At 42.4% G+C, this 22,590-nt stretch overlaps 1 protein-coding gene across 1 annotated transcript in view; it reads right to left on the bottom strand.

Moving 5' to 3' along the window:
• snd1 (staphylococcal nuclease and tudor domain containing 1) overlaps positions 1 to 22,590 on the bottom strand; it is a 181,060-nt gene that overhangs the window by 26,413 nt on the left and 132,057 nt on the right. Inside the window, exon 18 of the mRNA XM_034133336.1 lies at positions 11,546 to 11,687. Coding sequence (XP_033989227.1) covers positions 11,546 to 11,687 — 142 coding nt within the window. The remainder of the gene's footprint in view (positions 1 to 11,545; positions 11,688 to 22,590) is intronic.

Below are 22,590 nucleotides of genomic sequence, written 5' to 3'. Positions count from 1 at the left end.
GGCGCCACTAAGTATGTTACTTCCCGGCGTTTGTGTCATATGTATGGTATACTTGTTTGTGTATGGCACAGTATGTTTATGAACAGATATTTAAAGTCGCTGTGTGTATGGGGGGGTGAGTGGGTGAAATGTGCGGAAGAAATGACTGCAGCTAGTTTAGCAAAGTGCTCCACATGAAATTTTATGTTGTATTTTTAGAGGCCATTTTCACTGATCTACCACCTGGAGGAGGTTTTTTGGGAAGCCAGGGTCATCAGTGATAGAGCATGTCTAACCACACTCAATTATACATTGGGAGGGTACAGTATAGAGGCTCAAATAAAATCTTATCAGACATATCTATAAAAACTTACAGTCAACCTGAAAGGAAACCCAGTTTCTTGGCCATGTACACAGCACTGGTTCCTACAGGGTTGTTAAATATGAAATATATTATTTTATTTCTTTTGTGATGTAAAATCACATTAAAGAAGTTTTTCCTGAGTAACGAGAGGGATCTTTACTCCAAAAATTGACCACTTTCTATTGAAATATATATATATTTATATGTGACTATGAATGAGAAGATTTGCATATTAAGTCAGCAATGTAAGAAATGAATACACTTCTTGGTTCTCTCCCATTGTATTTGATAAATGTCAGCTACATATAAAAGATGACCCCAATATAAAAATGCCACTAAGACGAATATGTCGGTTTTCTCAGCTGAACAGCAGATTTGTTAAATTTGAAAAAAGCAGGGATACACTGTGCTCTCACACGCAGTCTGTCCTCTCACTGTGCCATCAGTCCAAATGCTATGAACAAAAAAACAACAACATTTCAAGCTGCAGCTTCATGTATCACTAATACACTCGAAATATGCCAGCCTTGGATAAAAACAAGACGGAAAACAAATCGAATTGCTGACCGTCTGGACGTAAACCTGGGTTTAAAGTAACCAAGTGAATGCTGCTCGTGTAAACTCATTCCCCTGTCTTAACGCGTTTTTTCCCACTAACCTGCTTTCTTTACATAAATGCAGTCAGTGTGTGTAAAATGTGCATGTTCTGCTTACTATGCATATTACTGTACCCCCAAACAAAACACCATTCTTTACTGCTGAGGTGAGTTATCATTAACACCTCAAATTAGTTCTGCTATTGGGAAAAAAGAGAAAACATGAATAATGATGCTGTTTATGTGAGCTGAGGTAGCGGAGCAGCTGCCAACCAGCAGACAGGAAACCTTCATTAGCATGTCAAACATAAAGGAAAAACACCAGCGAGGGGTACGAAGGGATTTGGAGTGTGAAGGAAAAGCTGGGAGCTCGGTTTGATTGTGAATGGGGTCAGGGCAGAGGAGGGGTGGGGTGTCCAAACACCTTATTGGCCACCCACTGCTACACCAACTGCTGATGAATGCAGTGAGGGGAATAGGAGCATAAATACACACACATAACAAACAGACACATCCTCAGCGTTTTGGAGAGAAAGCAGTTTTTGGAAAACACATCAGATGAATTGCTTCCCAAACCATCTTGCCTCATACACACCATCACAAACACACACAGAGGTGGTGTTGTTACGTCAGTATGCTCCATATTAGCCACGGCGGCTTGTTGCAGCCTTTACTGGAGTGGCATTGGGCTACAGCCGTCACATCCAGCCACCTCCTTGATTTATTAATCTAATTAAAAAAAGTTAGTGTGTGCCTTCCTTCCTTCTCAGAGTGCACTGGCGTGAATTTATGTGTGTATATTTACACACCGACTTATTTATTTATTTCTGTTCCTGGGCCATGTTCCACTTCAGGCCCGGAGAGGACAGAATAAATGACACATGAGCCGAAAGAGCGTTCTACCTGCTAAATATATGCACTCGCATGAAGCCTTAATGGATGGAGCCTCTTAGCCCAACCTGATTACAAATGTTCCATTCGTGTAAATGGTACAGCAGCAGAGTCGAACTACAGTATGGAAGTTTGGCTATAACATGTGATGCGTATTAATGGTGGAATTTAAGCGTGAACAGTGACCTGATTACTGGGGAAGATCTGATACGAATCTCTGCTTTTCAGAAGTTTGACAGCCAATTCCTTGCAGTAGGATCAGATGGTCTGCTAAAATACTCGAGCTTTGAATTGAACTTACAATGCAGTCATGCTTCTTACTCCTACTAGCACCATGGAAAAGTGCTGTAACAGTAAGTGACGTTGTCTGACGCTCAGATGTCTCGCTTTGAACCATTTGATGAAAATCTGATGGATGTCTACCTCTAGACTAAGACCTATTGATTTTTCATTTTTACTGAAAGATATACAGGTTTTTAGTACGGTATGTTCCCAAGCACCTCAAATGTGTTACATGTACTACTGCAAGGGAACACTGACATGTTCTGATGTAACATCTTTAATGAATATGTTTAACCCAAATACATATCTTTGGTACTGATGTGTTTTATTAAGTCTAATACCTTCACTGGGTTTATTGCAGCATTTGTAGAAAAAGTGTGTTTTGTTCCCTCTGACTCAGATTGTTTTATTTTTCTTTCCCATGTCTTACTGCCGACAAGTTGGAATGTTTTATAGGTTTACTTTGTGGGCTGGATATACCCATGGGACTATCTCTTTATATATATATATTGGGGTTATGAAGTCAAAGGGCACTGACAGTACAGTGTTATGGATCGCCAAGTTTAACAAGATGATTTACGATCTGCTGTGACCCATACATTCACTCCAATTGCTTCCAAGTCAAGTCCAGTCACACTTTAACAATAAATCCATGTCCATCCTCTGGCTGAAACAATGAAAATATGTCTCCTGATGTCATTCTGCGCAGTTTCCTTTTTTACATTTGGCTGATTAAGTTGACAAATCAAGCCATCAACTCCTGATGCTTATAGTGCGGGACTCTGAAGGATCATTAATATGAGGAGCTAAATATAGTCATCGCATCACACTGTCCCTTTAGCACTTCCTCGTCTCAGGCAGTGTCCTAGGAGCAGTAAACTTTTAATTCATACACCTTTCTTCCCCGTGCGCTGCTGAGCAATTTATAATGTACATGTCCACGTTTGCAGGAAGTGTTTGATTTAGTATGCAGAGTGTGCCTCGTGCATTATCATTATTCTCTGTTGGGATTTGCACATTCAATTTGCTGTGCACGTTTCTTGGACAAAAGGTGTACCGACTTTGGGGTTACGAATTCATCCCGAACACTTCCATGTGTGCAGGTTTACGGAATGCTGAGTGTTTTCCCTGCAGTGCCGTGGTTGGAGAATGTGTAAGTATGACATCACATTCAGGAAAAGCAGGCAATCGCATGTTAATCAGTATGACTGCAATCATGTACAAAGTCTGCAATTAGCTTTTCATGCTGCAGGCCATCACAGAGAGAAAATCTAGGCCCTCGGGGGGTCAATTGAGCAGGCTCTTATGCATCCTTGTGAAATTCAGAATGAATACTAGCAATCACATTAGGAAGGGAGAGCAGCGAGGACACTCTGCATTACAGAGGCAGACTCCTTTTTAACGTTGGCATACGGACAACTAAATATCTGCCTGCAGAAGGGGTAAAGCATGTCGAGCGTGAATGCTCATTTTGTGTCGAAGGGAGAGCCAAAGCGATGATCCAAAAAAACAGCCAAACCACTGACTGCGTCTGATGCGGGCCAATTTCTCTCCGTCTTCATCTCTTTATTCCTCTGTTGTTTTTCCTCCCTGGTTCTGTAATTTGTTTATACACCATTATGGCTGCAGCTGTTTGTAAATCATATATAATTACATTGTGAATGCCCAGTGCGGAGTGAGGGAGCGATTAGGCTCAAAAACGAGGAAACAATGGAGAAGGAATGGAGAGAGAGGTTAAGAGACACTTACAACAGTTTTACAGGTTGGCCATGATCGTATTTGATTATATTGTGGCACACGGTGTCTGAGCAGAAATAAGGGGGGGGGGGGGGAACAAAAAGCCAATGAAAACTGTGAATCATGTGCCCTTTCGCTACGCATCCCAAGGCCGTACTGAATTCTATTAAGCTGTTTACCAAAGCCATTAAACCACAGAAGGGTAAATAATCACAAAATGACAAAGGCAGGGGCCAAGAGAGCGATGGTTGTTATGAAAGCATTCTCATTTCCTGGCGTAGAAGAATGAAGGAATTACCAAATCGAAGTGGAGCGCCTCTATGAAAAGGACACCTGTCGGGGAAACGATTGTCTTGAGAGGATCCGGAGACATTAACCTGGCAATTATTGATGATAATTTGCGAAGAGAAGAGGCAAATTCACAGGAAAGACTCAAACTGAAGCAGACACACAAATATATGTTAGCATCAATTCTCCTCTTAAAAGCATCGCAGAGCCTTGCTTGCTGACTGGTATGAAGACAGAGGGGGACACATGGATGGTGCTCTACCATCACAGAGCATTGTGCTTGCGCTCACCTGTTTGGAGTGTTGAATATGCATGAGGTTAGGACGGGCTTTATTCTCTGGGGTAGAGGAATGGCAGCGTGTCAGGACATGTAAGCAACACTTCAAAAGGTAAAAGGCCGCACTGACAAACAACAAAACACGGGCTCTGTGCGGTACGTAGCGGCTCGGGAGGCCTGCACTTGTGTGGGCAAGCAAACACGCACAGCTGTTATGAGTCTAAAGCCCTGTGTGGTTGGTCAACAATGAGCCGGCGCTCACCCGGGGATATTTGTACAATTTCTGAGGACGCAGTGTGACAAGGAGGGAGCTGAGACATGAGGAAAGGCCATTTACTCCCCTTCCTGAGTGATGTTTAAAGTGGTGTCAGCATCTGCCGAGCATTGAGGGAGGCCACTATAAAAAACAAATGATCCCCCTGCTTGACTAATGCTGCTCCACTCCCACTGGAGAGTGATATGGATTACATCTCATGCGATACCCCCCCACCACCACCACCAATTACCCTGCTCCATTCTACCCTTCCCGGCAGTCTGGAGCCTTTTACAGCAAATTACTGTTTCTGTAATTGTAAAACCATCACTGAAAATCTAAACAGAGACGGCATCTGCAGCTCTCTTTTTGCATCAGTCTCTCCTGCTCCTCTCTGCCACCTGTCGAGCCTCATTGACTGCGCCTAATGCCCTGTTTTGATTGTGAGGAGTCCAAATATATTCACAAGATGGCCCTGCGCACCATTTGGGGAAGAGGAATGGGGAGTGTGGACTTGCCAAATTTGAAGAGAACCCCATAGACCTCTAAGTGGCTCTCTGCTGGGAAAAGTGTCATTCAGCTTTAGGTAATAGACCCAGAAGTTGGCATTAGTGCAAATCATGCGCGCTGAGATAGGGAAGAATAAGGATGAAATGCAAGAAAATCCAAAGCACCCCGCCTCAAACCGACAGGTGAGCTGACCTTTGAGAAGCTAAGTTGCGAATCCGATTTAATTATGAATGCCTTGGGAGGGGGGGGATCATCCGGGCAGAGTGTGACCTCTAAATATTGCATCGGCTGCAAAGGCAAGGAGAAGGGAAAGTGAAAAACAGCAGCATCGACTGCTTCAAGTACTGCAACTTTCATTCACCTGCTTTGTTACTCTGTTCACTGAATGCCACCACAAGAAGGCCATGGATAAAACAAGAGACATACAAGACAGAAGGACCCATACATGGGACACGATCTGGGTCAATTCTTCACAGAAATAACATTTTTTCCTTTTTAAGATTGTAAAGGACACACAACGCATTCTCAATACTAAGAAGGCAGCACATTTTAATAAGGCTGAATAAAAAAATGAAACCTAATGGTGTTAAAGACAAGCAGCTTATGCTTTAAGATGACTGCATGTACATCGACAGAACACTAAAGCAATTACAGCCATTCTCCCCTAATGTAATGGGGCCATTCCACTATTCAATATAATCGTTTATACAATTGTCACATTTAGCACGTTGTTGCATTTCTTTTGTCTGTTGCCTGAAATTCATGAGCTCATTTTTTTATTTCACAATTAGTTCCTTCACTTCATTGTTTAAATTACATTGTTCGACAGAGAACTCCCTTGATTTAGAGAAAAATTACTTTCTCAGATGCTTTTGTGAAAAAAAAGCCATTGCATAACGCTCGGTTGTAGGAGCTAATTATCTCAACCCCTGACTGAGTTGCCACGGGAAGATGTTTCATCGAGAATGGAAATGTAAAGCAAACACTGCAGGCGGTGCAGGGACTTCAGTTTCTAAATGTGCACCCTTGTTTTTTTGTGAAGCTCTTTTGTATAAAGTAATCATCACTTGGCTGCCTTGACATGACATCCAATTAGCGGGCCACTCACCCTGATCAATATGAAATGCTACAGTAATTCTCATGTCCTCTTATTGAAATCGAAACCGTGAACACCATGGTTACTGTGGCAACTCGCCTCCGTTTAATATAGAGTAGGATTTGAAAAGAAAGATGCTATTACTGGGAGATCACTGTAGAGAGGCCATATTACCAAAGATGCTGTGTGAGTGGAGACTGTATGAATTCCTCAATTGGCAAAAAGAAAACAAGCACTTGACGACATACTGTAAATTTGGAACCTAACATTTCAAAGTAATGGAATTCAATCCCCAAAGACAGAAAGGGGCCAGGATTGAAGTGCAGCCAGAGAGAGAACAGCTCCCTGCCTGCCTTGCTCCATCAGTAGCTAGGTCCAGCATCATTAGGTGATGAACAGCTGCTGTGTGTAAAAGGTAGAAGTGTGAATAATGTGGACGGAGTGGCACCTGGTTGGGGGGGAACGACTCTACTCATTATGAGTCTGTATGAGTGCCAGGAAACAAGCACCAGACAGGATGTACCGCCAACTGCGCCACAGCTGAGGCTCGAGGTGGGCAGAAAACGTGCGTTTGCCGGCCGATGCCCGTGCCTAGCAACCGGCCCTGCGGAGGTGACGACTGAGAGAGGTCCAAAACAGGAAGAGGCTGCTAGCTCGGCAAAGAAGAGCCTGCAGTGGTGTCCAGCGATGCAGTCGGTACTAGGCCATTATTACATCTAAAATGTCTGAGGTTTGTAGCTTACCCCAGGGTTCCTAAGGTTAGATTTAAGACTTTTGAAATGCCACTCGAAATGAACATTTTTCCACTTTCCGTAAGAAGAAAAGTAGCAATAAAATACTTCCCATTTTCATAACATGTTTAAAATGTTTGAAAAAAGATTATTGAGACATTTAAATACCAAAAAAGGCCTTATTTTGATTTCACTTATGGGTTTGATGACTTTTAAGAATAAGCATGGTTACATACATTGAATATACAACACTGTATGGACAACATATCTGCACTAAGAATCCAATGTATCCTTCTAGTTCCATTCAAATCTAGTACAGTATAGACTTTTCAACTGGAGCTCAGCTTATGAGGTTTTAGGGAAACTAATACTCCTGTACTTTATGTCTTTGATTAGAAAAACTTGAAAAGCAGCAGAGCATCCAATATTCAGGCCGCAGCGATTGCAGCTACGCACCCATAAAGACTTCAGGGCTATATTTAGCAAGTTTTTTAATTATGTGGACTCTGCAGCATAGAGGCAAAGCAACAGCAATGTACAGCATAGTCACTTGCTCCCCCCCTGTGCCTGGAGTGGCCTCTGTCTTTTAGTGTCCAAGGTCACACAGATCTATGCAGGTCCCCCTCTGACAGTAATTACATATAGCCTTCGGAGACAGAGCAATACAGAAAAAGGAAAATTGGGAGAGAAAAGGGAGAAAGCAGAACCAGGAAGAGACAATGTGAGCGGGGAGGAAAGTGAGACAATGAGAGATAACCGCATACAGCAACAGATAAAGAACCTTAAAATAAACGGAGGATTTAACAGCGCAATCCCTCAAGCTTCTCAGTGACTGGAGGAAAAAAACCCATTCCTAACGTGAATTTATCCACTTATCGGGCATGTGTAAAGATATCCATACATGAAAAAAAGCAGCACTTAAGAGTAATTAAATGTGAATAATTAAAATGGGAAAAGTGGTAAAACAGAGCGCTAAGGACCCCCGGAGAATATAAATATATTACATACCACGCTTCCTCCACAAAAGAACCACTTAGTAGCTAACAGCGTAAGGATGATTTCATGGGCCTATGTTCGTTTAAGTGCAACAACAGCTGTGTCCACTCCATTCACCACTGCCCTCAGTGAGACCACATTACAAATACAAATAAATCCTGGACTCCAGACTCCCATAGGATTAATGGTTGGTAATAGCATTTGCATATTGATGGTGGTTATCCTATGGTTTTTATAATGTTTTTTCCTGTGTTTTCTTTATTGCTATGAAACAGATGTACTGACCACTTACTGTACAGCTATTAAACTGCTATCTTGCCCTAGTGGCGACTATATCGTGCTGCCATCTGCCTCAAAGTGTATGTTCCTATGGATATCATTCTTTATTTTACTTTGTTGTCTTCTGTAGAATGTTAATTTATTTGAATTGACTTTTAATCACTGTGAAACCCTGGTTCACAGCTCCTGCTCCTTATTGTGAGAATTATCTTGCTACCCGGAACATTTCACGGCTTCTTCTTCTCATCTCGCTGCTGTGACACTTTCATTTTCCTACTTCGAATCAATAAAGTTCATCTTATCTTATTGAGGATACGGTTGGAAACAAATGGGAGCTTAACGCCAGACAGAAACATTACTTTCTCTGCCAGTCCCAGATGCATTTTTAATCATTTCTGCTTCTATAAATACAGCTACCTTTCATGATTGGTTTTTACACCCACAATAAAATCTGGGATTATTGAAGTTAAGTAAATGGTCTCGCATTGGCCATAAGTGGCACCGCCGTTTTATTTTCTCCATGTTTTTATTCAGTGAGGCTCATCCCCGGCTTCCAAACTGAACATCAGGCGAGACCGGGGGAGAGACAGTTAGCTGGCACTCTATGTCACAAGTGTGCTATACCTCAAGGATGGTCAAGGAGTACTCAATGAAAGTGTTTGCTCCATCTGGCAAATGGAGTGCCGGTAGCAGTGCCAAAAAACACTCGGAAATGTGACTCTGAGCCGGTGAATTTGTAACTGCAGAGCAGAAAATGGGTAGGTGTTGTAAACAACCAAGAGAAGTATTTGAATTGGGAGTGTCACAGAGGGCATTAAGTGCTCTTGTATTATGATAAACTGCAGGGATGTTTACAGTATTGCATGCATTACTAGCTGTCTGTCATTTTAGTGAAGTGTCAGCTTTTATTAGTGTTCTGCATCAATTCAGTGACAGGCGTCATTGGTTTAACGCTCTGGCCAAAGTGCAGGAAACCCATGGGATGAGGTCATAACATACAGAAGTGAACTTTGGCACAAATGATCCCGCTTTTTCATTTATGCAAAGTTGTGTTGCCATCAGTCACAATCACAAGCGTATTTATGAAACTCAGACTCTGCTTGGAAGCTTATCTGAGTTTATATATACATTCCTTCACTTGAGAAATTGAGGGAAAGCGAAGAGAGAGGGGGGGGGAGTGGAACATGTAATGATATTGCAAAGCACTCAGCTTGTATGATTTTACAGGCCCTAACACTTTGATGTGCTCTTCAAGGGGTTGGTATGACTTAATGTAGCTTTGAGGGAGCGTCAGCGAAAATGAAAGAGACCAAGGGAGAAAAGGAGATGGAGGAAGGCGGGGAGGGGCAAACAGTGTGATGTAGAGGGAGATGAGGAGAGGTAGGAAAGGGTGAGGACTGGTCAGGTTTTGCCTCCCTGCTGAGAATAACAATTTTTTTTAAACTAGCACGTAAGCTTCTTGGTGGAAGAACACGAGGCAATTAAAGGGAGAAAATAAATAAATAAAAAGGCTGCAGCATTGCTGGATCATCTAAAAACACGCCTTTATATGAGAAATATTAAACATCTCACAGCTCTCCTGTCAAAACACACTGAGAGCAGCAATATAAAAAATGCAGTTTGTGTACATTTTGTTAAATGCAACACTTCAGTTGCTTCCCTTACAGACCCTAAAGAATATATGGGATATATGCTTTGAATTTATAAAAACAGTTTGACTTGCTCTTTCATGTGAAGCTCAAGTACTTACAAGCCCCCAAACCCCAAACCCATTAGATTATAAATTCCACAACGCATCTTGCCTTTACTTTTTCCCAGCTGACAGTGAGTGATGCTGAAGGCCTCAGGTTTACATGTGCTGTACATTTCAGCCTCCTGCCAGTTACACGTGATTCTGATCAGTGATAAAACGTCACACATAACCTCAACATCTCGTCTGACCTGCAGGGGAAGGAAGCTGAAGTAGCCAGAGGGAATGTAAAGGCTTCAAATCAAGGCGGGGAGATGAATAACAGATTGTTTTTGCACTCTTATTAACCCCAGGAGGAAAGAAAGGTAGAGGGGCTTTCAAAGGAACAATTGAGGGGGCCAAATGCTTTCCACACTCATTTGTGATTGGATTATTATGATGTGAGTGATGCTTAGGCTCAGATTGGCAGTAAATGAAGGCAAATTAATTAATTATGGCAGTGAGGCAAATTAAGAGGTGGCCAAAGTCGATTTCATGGCCTCCGAAAGGCGACTGGCATTGGGGCCAGATGTGCGGGGCGGCTGAGAGAGGAAGACTTCAGCATCCTGTGCCCCCCCACACACAGGCTGGCACACGATGAAGGGGCAGTGATTGGCATTGGAGGCTTCACAACTGTTCCAGCTAGTTTGTGAGTGCAGGTTTTGGTGTAATTGTTACACTGATTAAGTCAGAAAATCAAATGCAACAAACACAGGTTGGTTCAAATTCTAATGATTCAGTAGATGACGCTTGCCAAGTTTCTGTGTTTGCTGAGTGAAATGTAGCTTTAAGCTCTGTCGGCCCTTAGTTACTGTTGCTACCGTTGACAACTTAGTGACAACAACATGCTGTGTGTATGTGCTTGTAATAAAACATGTATACATATACACACAGCTTGATTTTGATATTGAGGATGACGGCTCATTAAGTATACTACCTAAAAAGATGGACCGTTACCCAGAACAAAACAGAATGTAGGGAGGCATTAAGGGTGCAGTCATTCAGAGATACACACACACACACACACACACACACACAAACAGAGCTTGTCAGTGGGAGCAGCCATGCGGGAATACTAGGGATTGTTAGTTTTCCCATCTCTAAACTTTTCTCTCCTTTCCTCCCCCTGTCACTGCTGACAGGAAGGGATGGTGTGATGTATTCCTGTCATTCAGTAGTAATATCAAGGAGGACGTCCTTTGATTTGTCTTCGCTAGTGGGAGGGGGGGCTGCGGGGGGTGAGGGGGAATGTCAGAGTGGTAGAGATAATTGTCATTCATAAAGTCAGTGTGCTATTAAAAGGGAATCAGAAGTCAGAGAGCCCTTGTTTGGACCTGAGAAATGTTGGTATTTGGTGAAGAGGATGATGAAATAGTCACTGAGTCCTACAAAATGTTTCAACCGCAATGAAAATATGTACTAATTGACTTATAAATAGCGGTGTTTTTGAGTTGATTTTGTACATTAAAGAAATATATATTATTTAAGTCTGTTACTCACACATTTTTCAAGCACACAAAACACAATGCTGACATACCTGTCTCTACGTCCTGGGTGTAGAAGTGCAGGGTGTCGCAGATTTCCGTGACAAATACTGGTCTGTAGTTGGCCACTCGTTCTTTTTCTTCTGTTACATACACAACCTCCTCCACTGGTTTCTCCTCGTAATTGGCCCAGATCTGGAGAACACACACACACACACACACACAAGGAACACAGAGTGGTCAGTGAAGGCATACATACCAGACTTCTGCTTAAGCAGTTTGGAGTACTCTTTATATCATTTGAGAAAGAGATAATAGATTGAGAACTTGAGTCAAACTAACAACGGTTTAATGTTACATTTGTCCAGTTACTTAATATTTTTGAAATATGTTTTGAGTGAGGCAGAAAAATGCATACATTTTCACTGTAATTGGGTCAAATGTTTGTGAAAGCATCATTATAATGAAAGAGATAGCCATAAAGGCAGGCACTGACGCATTACTTATTTTCAAATCAACATGTATTACTCATTATGTTGGGCCAAACTCAAACCCACGATGCTACCAGTATATAGTACAATGTATCATTTCTACCCGGCTTTCTGAACCACGGTTATGCAAAAAATATGTTTCAATTCAAAGCACATAATTGTGGAGATCCTTTTGTCTCGATGGTAAGGGTAATCATAGAAGTGGTAATAGACCAATCGACTGATTCAACATGCCTCGCCGATGATTTGAAAGTAACCATGGTTTTCATAAACGACTCTGAAAATGATTAGAAACTGGATAATCCTCACGGTAAAAGTTTCCAAATGAGTTTCAGTTTTCAAGACATGATCAGTGATTACTCAAGAGAATAGGCTGTAGTTTCGGGTAAAATACATAAAAACAATTACTACTTGCAGCCCTAACTTAGAGTTAATGTTTCAAATTAAATTGCAAGAAACAAGGTTTTGCTCATAATGGAGACTAGATTTCTGTTAACAAGTGACAAACAAAACAATCTTGAAGATAGAAAATATAACAGAGAAAAGCATCCAACATGCCCAAATTCGCCTCAATAATACAAGGTGGGTGGATATGGGTGTTTGTGTTGTTTGGCCCAAACAGGACGCGTGTGATACTGTGGACAAGTCCAACAACCAATTCCGTGTGTTAAGTTTTAGACCTCGGCAGTTGTGTAATGTGAGGATATTTTGGCTAGGGTTAAACGTTATTGTTAGAATCAGGTAAGGATGCAGGTTGAGGTTAGCCATGTACTGTAGAGTTGTTGATGATATAACAGGTTAGGGAAATAATGCAGTCAATGAGGTTCCTCGCAAACATAGCAATGTGTGTATGTGTGTGTAAGCAGGCTGAATCCTTTCTATTCTGCATCAAGGTTACTTCTCTTTCAGCTCCCCAGGAGAAACAGAGGGCAGGAGGCTCATTAGGGAGAAGTGCTTTGCCTTGGGCCACATATCAAACTGCATGGATGTATGTGTGTGGGTGTGTGTGCGTGTGCGTGTGCGTGTGTGTTTACAGAGAGCAAGGGATGCGGCAGAAAGAGTAGGTGGTTGTCAAGACAGTATATAAGGTGTTTGTATACAGCTTCAAGTACAGTAAATGTATTAAAGCAAGTGTCCCGACACAGGATGGTCAGGATGAAAGCGATCCAATCAACTCCCTGCAGATGAAACGAAGGAGTAGGGGAGTGAGGGCGGTGTGCGGGGGGAGACGGGGAGTGAAGAGGGGCGGGGAACTCAAAAGTCAAATAGTGCAACCGAGCTCCACGGTGCTCCAACTTCTTGTGCATCAGCAGCAGCAGCTCAGCGTGTTTTCTCTTGTAATTTCTGCAGGCTATTTGGGAAGTGTTTACTTTCAAAGGTTAGAGAAAGAGAGGGGGGGAAAAAGGCAGCCAGATTTTTATTTTTATTTTTAATAAGGCAGTGATATTAGCCAATTAGGTTCTGGGTAATTATTTAACGGCATGGTATCATAGAGCTAATTAGATTAGCTAGTTTTAATGTTGTCATTTTTTTCCCTCTTGCCTTAGCTCATCTGCAGAGCTATGCTAGTGTAAAGGCTTAGTTAATCATACCCGAGGCTGCTAATATTCTGGCTCTTCAGCATGCTATGATTATCCTTTTACCTCATTGATGTGGTGATGAGTCTTACAGGAGGGAACTGCGTGTGTCTGTGCTCGCAAAATAAATTGGTGAATGAGAGAATGAGAAGGGGAAATAAAATAAGATTAATAATCATAGAAGAAATGCTTGCAACTGTTACCCATGAAACAAGTGACTGCTGCCCTGACCACCCCCCAACAAAAGACAGGGTCACACTACCCAATTACCCATTCAATTATTCATCCCACAAACGCTGTAAAAAAAAAAATAATAATAAATAACGGAAGGAGCTCTAGAAGGAAGGACCGAAAAAAACAGGTGGAAATTCCGGGGATTGAGGGCGAGCAAGGTTAATGAAGACCGAAAACGCAGCCACGCTTCGTAAACCCCGAGATCAACCAGGATTCTTTTTCTGTATGGCATTAGACCTGCATGTGCATTATTAGCACCATTACATACAGCCGTGTGCACACATTATATGCACAGACACAAATGCTGGAATATAAACACGCTTCCCACTCTGCAATGGAGCTGACATGGCTTGGCTTTTAATCAAACGTGCGGCACTAATTATGGAAGACAAAGACTAGAGTGTCACGTTTTATTAGACTGGTGGCCATCACTGAGGCACCTTGAGGGTGGTAGCAAGTGGGTGGGCTTAGGGTGGGATTTGATACCAAGCACAGCCACAGGGCGTCCTGTTGACCTCTGACTCTGTGTTGAGTGTGAATGTCACAGTGACAGGTACAAATAAAACGATGGAAAACACATTTGCCTCCCTGTTGGAAAGATCTCTATGAAGCACTAGACTGCTAAATGACATTTAGAGTTGCACAACTGCATACAAAATTAATGATAGGACCAACAGAGGCAGATAGAATCAACAATATGAAGAGGCAGGCGATCCCTTGCCCCCGAATCTGGAATGTTTTGTGGTTGGTGTCTTTTTATTGTTTTCTATTTTCAGCTCTGACTCTGCAGATGGGCAGTTCAGCGTGCTGTGTATTTGTTCTCTGTTGCAAGCAACAACAGATCTATTGTTGTTTGAGTTGCCGAACAGTGCACTGCTAGATACTTGAGGGTTTCCAGTGAAAATTAAATCCTGCTGCTCCATCTACTCTCTTTGTAGCTTCACGTGTGAATTAGGGCTAACGCTTTGTCTACATGGTAGGCTTAACATGAGCAGCATGCCAACAGAGCCGAGGCTTAAGGCCTCTTTCTGGTTTGGGTAGTGTTTACATGCAAGTGAAACCGGAGAAAGGATTGAGAATATTGACAAAATTGATACTTTTCGTGCTTTTATTCTATCATGCTTATAACAGAAGCATAAAAAAACAGGGCTCTAGTATAGTCACGCTATGAGAAGCAAACACAGAAGTTGTGTACACTGGAGCTGAAAATGTTACCATGAAATGTATAAGAACACAAGCCGTGGTCACCCTAAGTCACATGGGTCCAACACTCAGAAATAAATACATATTGAAAGTAGTTGTAGTTCTTGAAAGTATTTACAATAGCACAAGCTATCCCTCACACATAAAGAGCATTTGTCACAGTAAAAATACACTTGGAAGATCATCTATTGGTTTTGCTTCAGGAACACTGTAAAGCTTCATCTCTTTTTAAAGTAGAGAAAAAACACGGATACACGCACGGACGCCGGCGTGCACACACACACACACACGTGCTGTGCCCAGGGCTGATGACCTTCCGTGAGCAGCCAACCATCCTGTTTGTTCCACTTGAACGCAGGTATGTGACTGCTGCTTCTGCAACTGCAGCCAGACGCTAGAGCCACAAAGCTGCCAGAGACAATGAGGGAGAGAGAGAGAGAGGGGGGGGGAGAGAGAGGAGAGCGATAGAAAGATGGGGAAAAGGAAAAAAGCGGCAGGCTATTAAGCTCAGGCTGAAAGGACAACAAGTCCTAATAATGGTGGCCGAGCTGAGAGAGATGGCAGGTTAGGCTGACCTTCACAACTCCTGAATGACAAAACACACTTACACCCAAGTGAGTGCAGTGGGGTGACGTGACAACTGGCCACATGAAAGAAGTGTCCAAGCAGGAATGGTGAGGCGAAGGTCTGTTTCTATCCACATTTTACATATCAGTTTATATCTCCGCCACATTTCATGAGTCCATATAGCGCCTTTTTCTGAGAGGCGGCGTCTTTTTCAATTGATTCCAATGAGGACCAAGCGCATGCCGTCGAAGGTAGCCGACTCCAGAGAAGGTGCAGCACCCAGCGTCGTTTTTCTGAGCGCCAAGACGTTTTTGTGCGGCCGCTCAAGGGGTTGAAAATATTGAAACTTTTCAGAAAAGTGCTGGTGACATCACTGTAGAAATGGGATGAAAAGCTTGTTTTTGGCCGTGTCTGTCAGACAGAAACTATCATAACAGAGACCGAGAGGCCTGTTTGTCGGAGCAGATCGGCCGGTGGACACCGAATGTTGCTGCCGGTGAGTGTGTGACATTTATCGTCCTTCTCCCTTGTTCATAGCTGTCAGAGGTGGTGAAAAAATATACACGGGCCCTTACTCATCCATTTCCCTGCCTCCTTAATATTGCAACACCTCTTACGCCCGTTTTACACAAATGAAAACTAGATGCAAACCACGAGCATCCTGAAGAAGAAATACCTGGTTATTGGGCAAATCGTTACAGCAATTCACTGGTGGCCAGATTTCATTTCTGAGCCTGGCACAGCAGATACATCTCTGATGGAAGAGTAACTCTTCGCAGCTCTGCTTTGGAGAGCGAAGCTGGCTGCTGATCAACTCAGTGCTGATTTGCAGGAATATAACTAAATTTGATAAAGAGCGCAGCAGTGTAGAAAGACTGAGCAAGTGTGCTACATTCATAGAGTAGATTCACACATACAAGCACAGGTGGGTGAATACACAAACAGATGGATGACTGAACACACACTTGGTGCCAGAAGAAGGGGGTGAGGGTTGGTTTGAACACTGATTAAAGGTGGCAGAGAGTCAATTTTAGTGTGTGTCTATGGTCTGTTGATCCAAAAATTGCTCCATAAAGGATCAACTATGTACTTTAATAGCAGGCCAACATTTCAATAATAACAAGACATAGGGGGAATGGTTTTCCCCTTCTTCTGTTAAAAAACAACCAACCCAAGTGTCATACTAAATTAAATACAACATATATTTGGTTTACAAGTTGTTTAGGAGTAAATCTCTAAAACTGTGAAAAAGTTTTCTATGATTTGAGAAAGAATCCTACTCACTCTCCGATGAAATGAAGAACACGTTACACCCCTTCTTTGATTAATCTGACACTCAGAAGAGAGCGCTCCTTGAAAAGAACATTATTAGCACTTCTCTAAACACAGTCCGTCTTCACAGTTCCTCATTAACCCGTCTTCACTACACTAATGCACTCAATAAGAAGCGCTCGACAGCTGCAGTATGCACATGTCGCTGCCCACTGATTCAAACACACCTCGGTGGAGAAGGTATCCGAGCCCTCGCAGCCCATGTATCTCTGAAACAATGCAGCTGTCTCAAAGTAACTGAAGTATGTTGTAATCTGAGTGAGATATTATAGAGTGGCCTGTCTTCTTACATAGCTCCATTGTTAATTTATTACCGAATAACACTTGGAGAACAATTGAAATCAATAGGAGCATGTTAGTCATAAGAGCGCACTCTGTAAATCAATTTAGCCCCCATTATATCCCTGATGAATCCCCTTTGGAGAGAATGGGTAATTAATTCAATTGAGGGCACGTTTCTCCTCTTTCGGTGCTTCAGTGTTCACTTGTGGCTTTTTTTAAGAAGCTCACTTCAAAAAGCTTAAAGCTCGACGCAAGCATAGAAAGGGACCCCATTTAATTATGATCACTTTGATGCTGTATTGATACTGTGTAGATGCTGGCTGGGTGAACAACAATACAAGGTATCAAAGGTAAAAGAAGGCTGCCTTTTCAAACGCAAGGTAAACACCAACCTTTCTGCTCTAAATCATGTTCCTCTGTAGAAAACACCCACTTTTGTGGTCCAAAAAAATGCCAAAAAAAGCAGCTTTGTAATACTTCATGTGTGTTCTATTTTGGTATTCAGTGCATTCCCTCTAAATATTTGAAACAAACATTATCCTGCTGAATACAACGATCTCAAGAAAAGAAATGGATTGGCACTCAAAGGGAAAAGCGCTCAATAGAAATCAGCATTGGAGTCACGTTCCTGAGTGGGACAGGTTGGCGTGGCAGAAAGGTGAACGACCCTGGATTTCCTGTTGCTCGATGATGTTGTCTGTATTGACAAAGCCATTAGAGGCTGAGAATGATCAACAAGACAGACAATTGCTTCAATGAGGGGCAATCTGCCATATCACAGCTGCTATGATTAAGCCATCTCCTCTTAATGTCACTTGGTAACACTTGAAAGTCAATCAATTTCACATCATGCAGTTCTCAACTTATGACATTTATAATTAGTAAGTATTTAGGGGAGCATGTGTGGCATAGACCAGCGTGTAATTCTTCGTTACATCAATAATGCATGTGTAAATGCAGACTTGATAAACAGGTGGAGGGTTATTGGCTTATAATAATAATGGGGGGTTCTGGTTAAAATCACCCGTAACAAATGAGTAAATAAGCATAGTTATATTCTCCATATGGCCATTTGAAAAATAAATTACATCATAATGCTGGACAATAACCTTTGTCTTAGCTGATGCTAATGTTCCTTTTCCAACACTGGTTATTCAAATATGAGTCACTGCCAACAACTGATGCGATGAAAGGTTGGTGCCAGGTAAATCCTCAGAGAAGAGAAAGGTAGCACACTGCTCCACTGACTGACAGGCGGCCTACCAGGGTCCCTCACTTTGATTTATCGGCAGTTTTACAGTTCATTTGAGGTGCAGTGATCACAATGGATGTGACACAATAGACCTGTTGTCCGTATTGATCTTAATTGGACAGTGAGTTGAGTGACAGGTGTCAGGGCGGCCCCATCGCTCTTGTACAGTAAAGAGAATAGACATTAACCCAATGCAATCGCCTGGCCCTAAAAGGCCCGCCTCCAAGGTTAAATGGGGTTTTGGTACATTAACCCTGATGGTTAACCTTGTCGTGGTGGGATAAGTAAGAGGGGCGGCCGTGGAAGAGAGGAAGATCTGATTTATAGGAGGGGAGGCTTTGCTTGTACGCAAGCTTCTTGTCATTCCTTCCCTGCTGTCCACATATTCAGACATAAAGCATGGCAGTCTTGCATCATAAAGCATATAGACATGGGCTAAGAAGACACAAACACATGTACGTGCACAGAGGCACTGTCGTGGCCTTGGGAAGAATTGGTCCAGGTTGAGCTACGATGATGTTGCAACATTGTTCCTGCCCCAGTGGGCTAATACAGTACGACTGCTCGTGGGCCTGCAAGGCCACACACGTGGACACGGTAACTTAAAACGTCAGCTGCACACAGGCCTTTTTGACAAGCTGTAAAAACTGTCACGTAACACCAGTATATCATGTTTGGGGAGGCAATGGTTCAACACATCAATGATTTTAAAGGCGATTGTTTTGTTACAGGTTTTATTTGTATAGTTTTTGAAAAGCAAATAAATAAAAACAGTTAAACATACACACCAAACCTCATGACAAGCTTCAACAGCTATCAAGAAAATATATCCGATAATTCATTGCTTGCAAATAAAGAAGTCAAAACATGGGTTATTCCGTTTCCCAGTTTGCTGCCAGTGATGAACAATCTGGAGGTGAAAACTAATATACCAATAAAATCAAAAATAAACTATTCTGTAATATTTAAAAAACATATTTTGTATTTATGTTATCATTGCAGGACACATTACAGTCGATTTAGAGAAAACGAAAAGGATTTAAGACAGGCGCTTGATCTTTAAAAGCACTGAACACTCCTCCTCCTCAAAGAGTGGTGGCAAGAGCCAAGATCTAGCTTGTAGGTTAAAGCCGAGGCCACACTGACTGTAGATTTCAACTCTTGGATACACTGCCCACCACTGGAAGCCAATCAATCCTAATCTCCTTAAATAATACTATTAGAATATAGGTGTCCATTTTCACATCCCGAGGAGACACTGAAGGAAGAGAGTGAAAGCAGGAGAGGGATGGAGGGATGAGTCTCTCGGATGTGGTTACTTAGCAGATGAATTATGCATTAAAACTGCACAGGTGGCGCGGGACAAAGTTTTTAGGGGAGGGAGCCGAGCAGCTGGGGAATTCATAAGAGAAACGGGAGAGCGAGCGAAGGAGAAAGGGAGAAGGGGAGAGAAAATGATACTCCCTAGCTTCATATCACAGCCAACAGATGTTCTCACATCACAGAGGCGGGCGGCGGGGCCACTCAACCCCGGCTTACACGGCTAATATGTCCCCCCTTATGCCGCCACACACACATGGGAGACAGTTGAGGGCTCAGGAACAACCTAAGGCTATCGCAGCGGTAACTTGTTACACTTTTTAAATTGACACAAATTGATCCACTTAGACATGTGTGTTGAGTTGGGGGAGGGAACAGGTCTGTCAGAGCCGCTGAGAAAGAACTATAAGCCAAAAGTTTATTTATGTACATAGCACATTTGAGTGCACAATCTTCACAGTAAAATAACAAAAAGCAAATAAAATACAGAGCAATAAAAAAAATGAAGACTTGCTAAGAAAATAATAATTACTAACTTGCAACTGACAGAGATTGGTGGCATTTGTGCATAAACTAAAGGAGGGCATGGTGTAACCATGGAAACAGGACATGTGTAATCACGTGCACACAAACCTACACCTGTGCCACCGTCCTGATTGGCAACTGGCCACACACACACACACACACACACACACACACACACACACACACACACACACACACACACACACACACACACACACACACACACACACACACACACACACACACACACACACACACACACACACACACACACACACACACACACACACACACACACACACACACACACACACACACACACACACACACACACACACACACCACACACACACACACACACACCACACACACACACACACACACACACACACACACACACACACACACACACACACACACACACACACACACACACACCACACACACACACCATCACACACACACACACACACACACACACACACACACACACACACACACACACACACACACACACACACACACACACACACACACACACACACACACGAGGCAGTCACTCCAGCATATGGAGCCTTATGTCAAGTTGGCTTTTTTTTCTTTGGTCATATTTAACCAGAGCAGTGACTGTGTCTATCCGCGGCCATTAAAAGATGATCAAGCCGAGCAAGATGTCGTCAGAGCATAACAGAAGCAACGCTGGGGAATAAGCACACTATTAAAGCCGGCCAGCTGCAAGTGTGAGGGCACATGATACAGACACTCAATCTCCAAATGGCGCAGATAGAGGCGGGAAAAAAAGAGACTGAAAGGAGGGGGGGTACAAAATAATTAGGCTTCAGACAAGACAAACACTTTGTCTGATTGTGTATCGTGATAACCTTGATCAAAAGTGAGGAGGCATAGAGGTTTCTACAGAGGGACACAAGCTTTTCTTGCTTTGTGTTTGTTATGTTCACATGTTGTGAACCAATTTTGCATTCCTAGACCACTTTCCTATATTCTTTGCCTTTGTCCTATTCCTTTCACAGCCATTTTCATGACCTTGACGCCAAGTGGTTGAAGTTCCATCTTTTCTATAAACGTGCAGCTGGCTTAATAATCTATGGGACAAAAGAATATAAGAATACACCGATTTTTTTACAGAACCCCATGTCCCTGCCGCCTTTGTTCCCTTTGTCCTTCCTCTGTAAAATATGTTTATAAATAAAAAATATTAATATTGATTATTGTGTCCATCACTGGTAATAATGGAAGAGCTCAAAGTAACTAAGACAGGAGGAGAAAAGGGAAATAATAGAGCAAGAATAAAGTGAGGTGATTAAAAACCAGGACTACCTCAATGTTAAAATGTGTAAGTATTCTATTAAAAGGCAATTAATCAACTTTTTAATTAACAGGCTAGTTTGTACTAGGTTGCCACACTGTTGCCATGACGACTGGTTTTCTAGGGTAGCGTTATCTCTTCTCTTCTCCCCCCTTTCTCTGTGGAGGACTCCTGATCATTTCTCACTCTGATCATACCTTCCCCTCGATTGTTCTTCCGCTCCGTATGCGCTCTCCATTTAAGGAGAGGGAAAATAATAGCGGTATGAAAAAGGAGAGAGCTAGGGAGGCAGGGCTGGTGGGGATTAAGGGAATGGGAAGAGATGCAGGATAGCAGAGAGTGACAGAGAGGTTAATATGGATCTGGCTTTGGCGAGGAGCAGCGATGGAAAGAGAAAAGAAGAGGGAAGAAAGGGAAATGGAAAGGGGGAGGGGGAGGAAAGATATGGTAATATTATCACATCAGAGGTAATGCTCCTTGAATCACATCTCAGTTTGCTGAGCGACTCAAAAGACCTAGTGATGCTCTCCTAGTTTGAGAAACAACTGAAGTAATCAGCATCTCTTTAGGGTGGACTTCAGTCGGAACTGTCACATGTGTGTCAGAGAACAAATCCTAACTATTATGTTGACAAAGGCAGAAATCAACAGAGCTTCAACAGCCCTATGATTCAGGTGACCGGGCACTTAAGGCATTTCAGGTTATGCTCGTTTGCCAATTCAACCCATTTAGCCCTGAGATGTGAAACGGGTCAGACGGATTTAGTATTTGATTCTTTTGTTTTACTGATGAATGTAGGAAATGACCAAATGGACTTTAGCATGCTGCAGTAGCTAGTGTTGATTTGGTAAACAAAAACATGTTTGACCAAATATGTTTTTTGACAACCTTTTTCAACAATATCAAATCTTAAATGTTGGACTTATATGACAAAATAATAAGTTGTGGCTAGACTAGATTGACTGAAATGTTCAATAACATTACTAAA

This window comes from Trematomus bernacchii, unplaced genomic scaffold, assembly GCF_902827165.1.
Source record: "Trematomus bernacchii unplaced genomic scaffold, fTreBer1.1, whole genome shotgun sequence".
In the NCBI taxonomy this organism is placed as follows: Eukaryota; Metazoa; Chordata; class Actinopteri; order Perciformes; family Nototheniidae; genus Trematomus; species Trematomus bernacchii.
The sequence above is the reverse complement of the archived record's forward strand: the minus strand, read 5'-3'. Positions and strand labels throughout refer to the sequence as shown.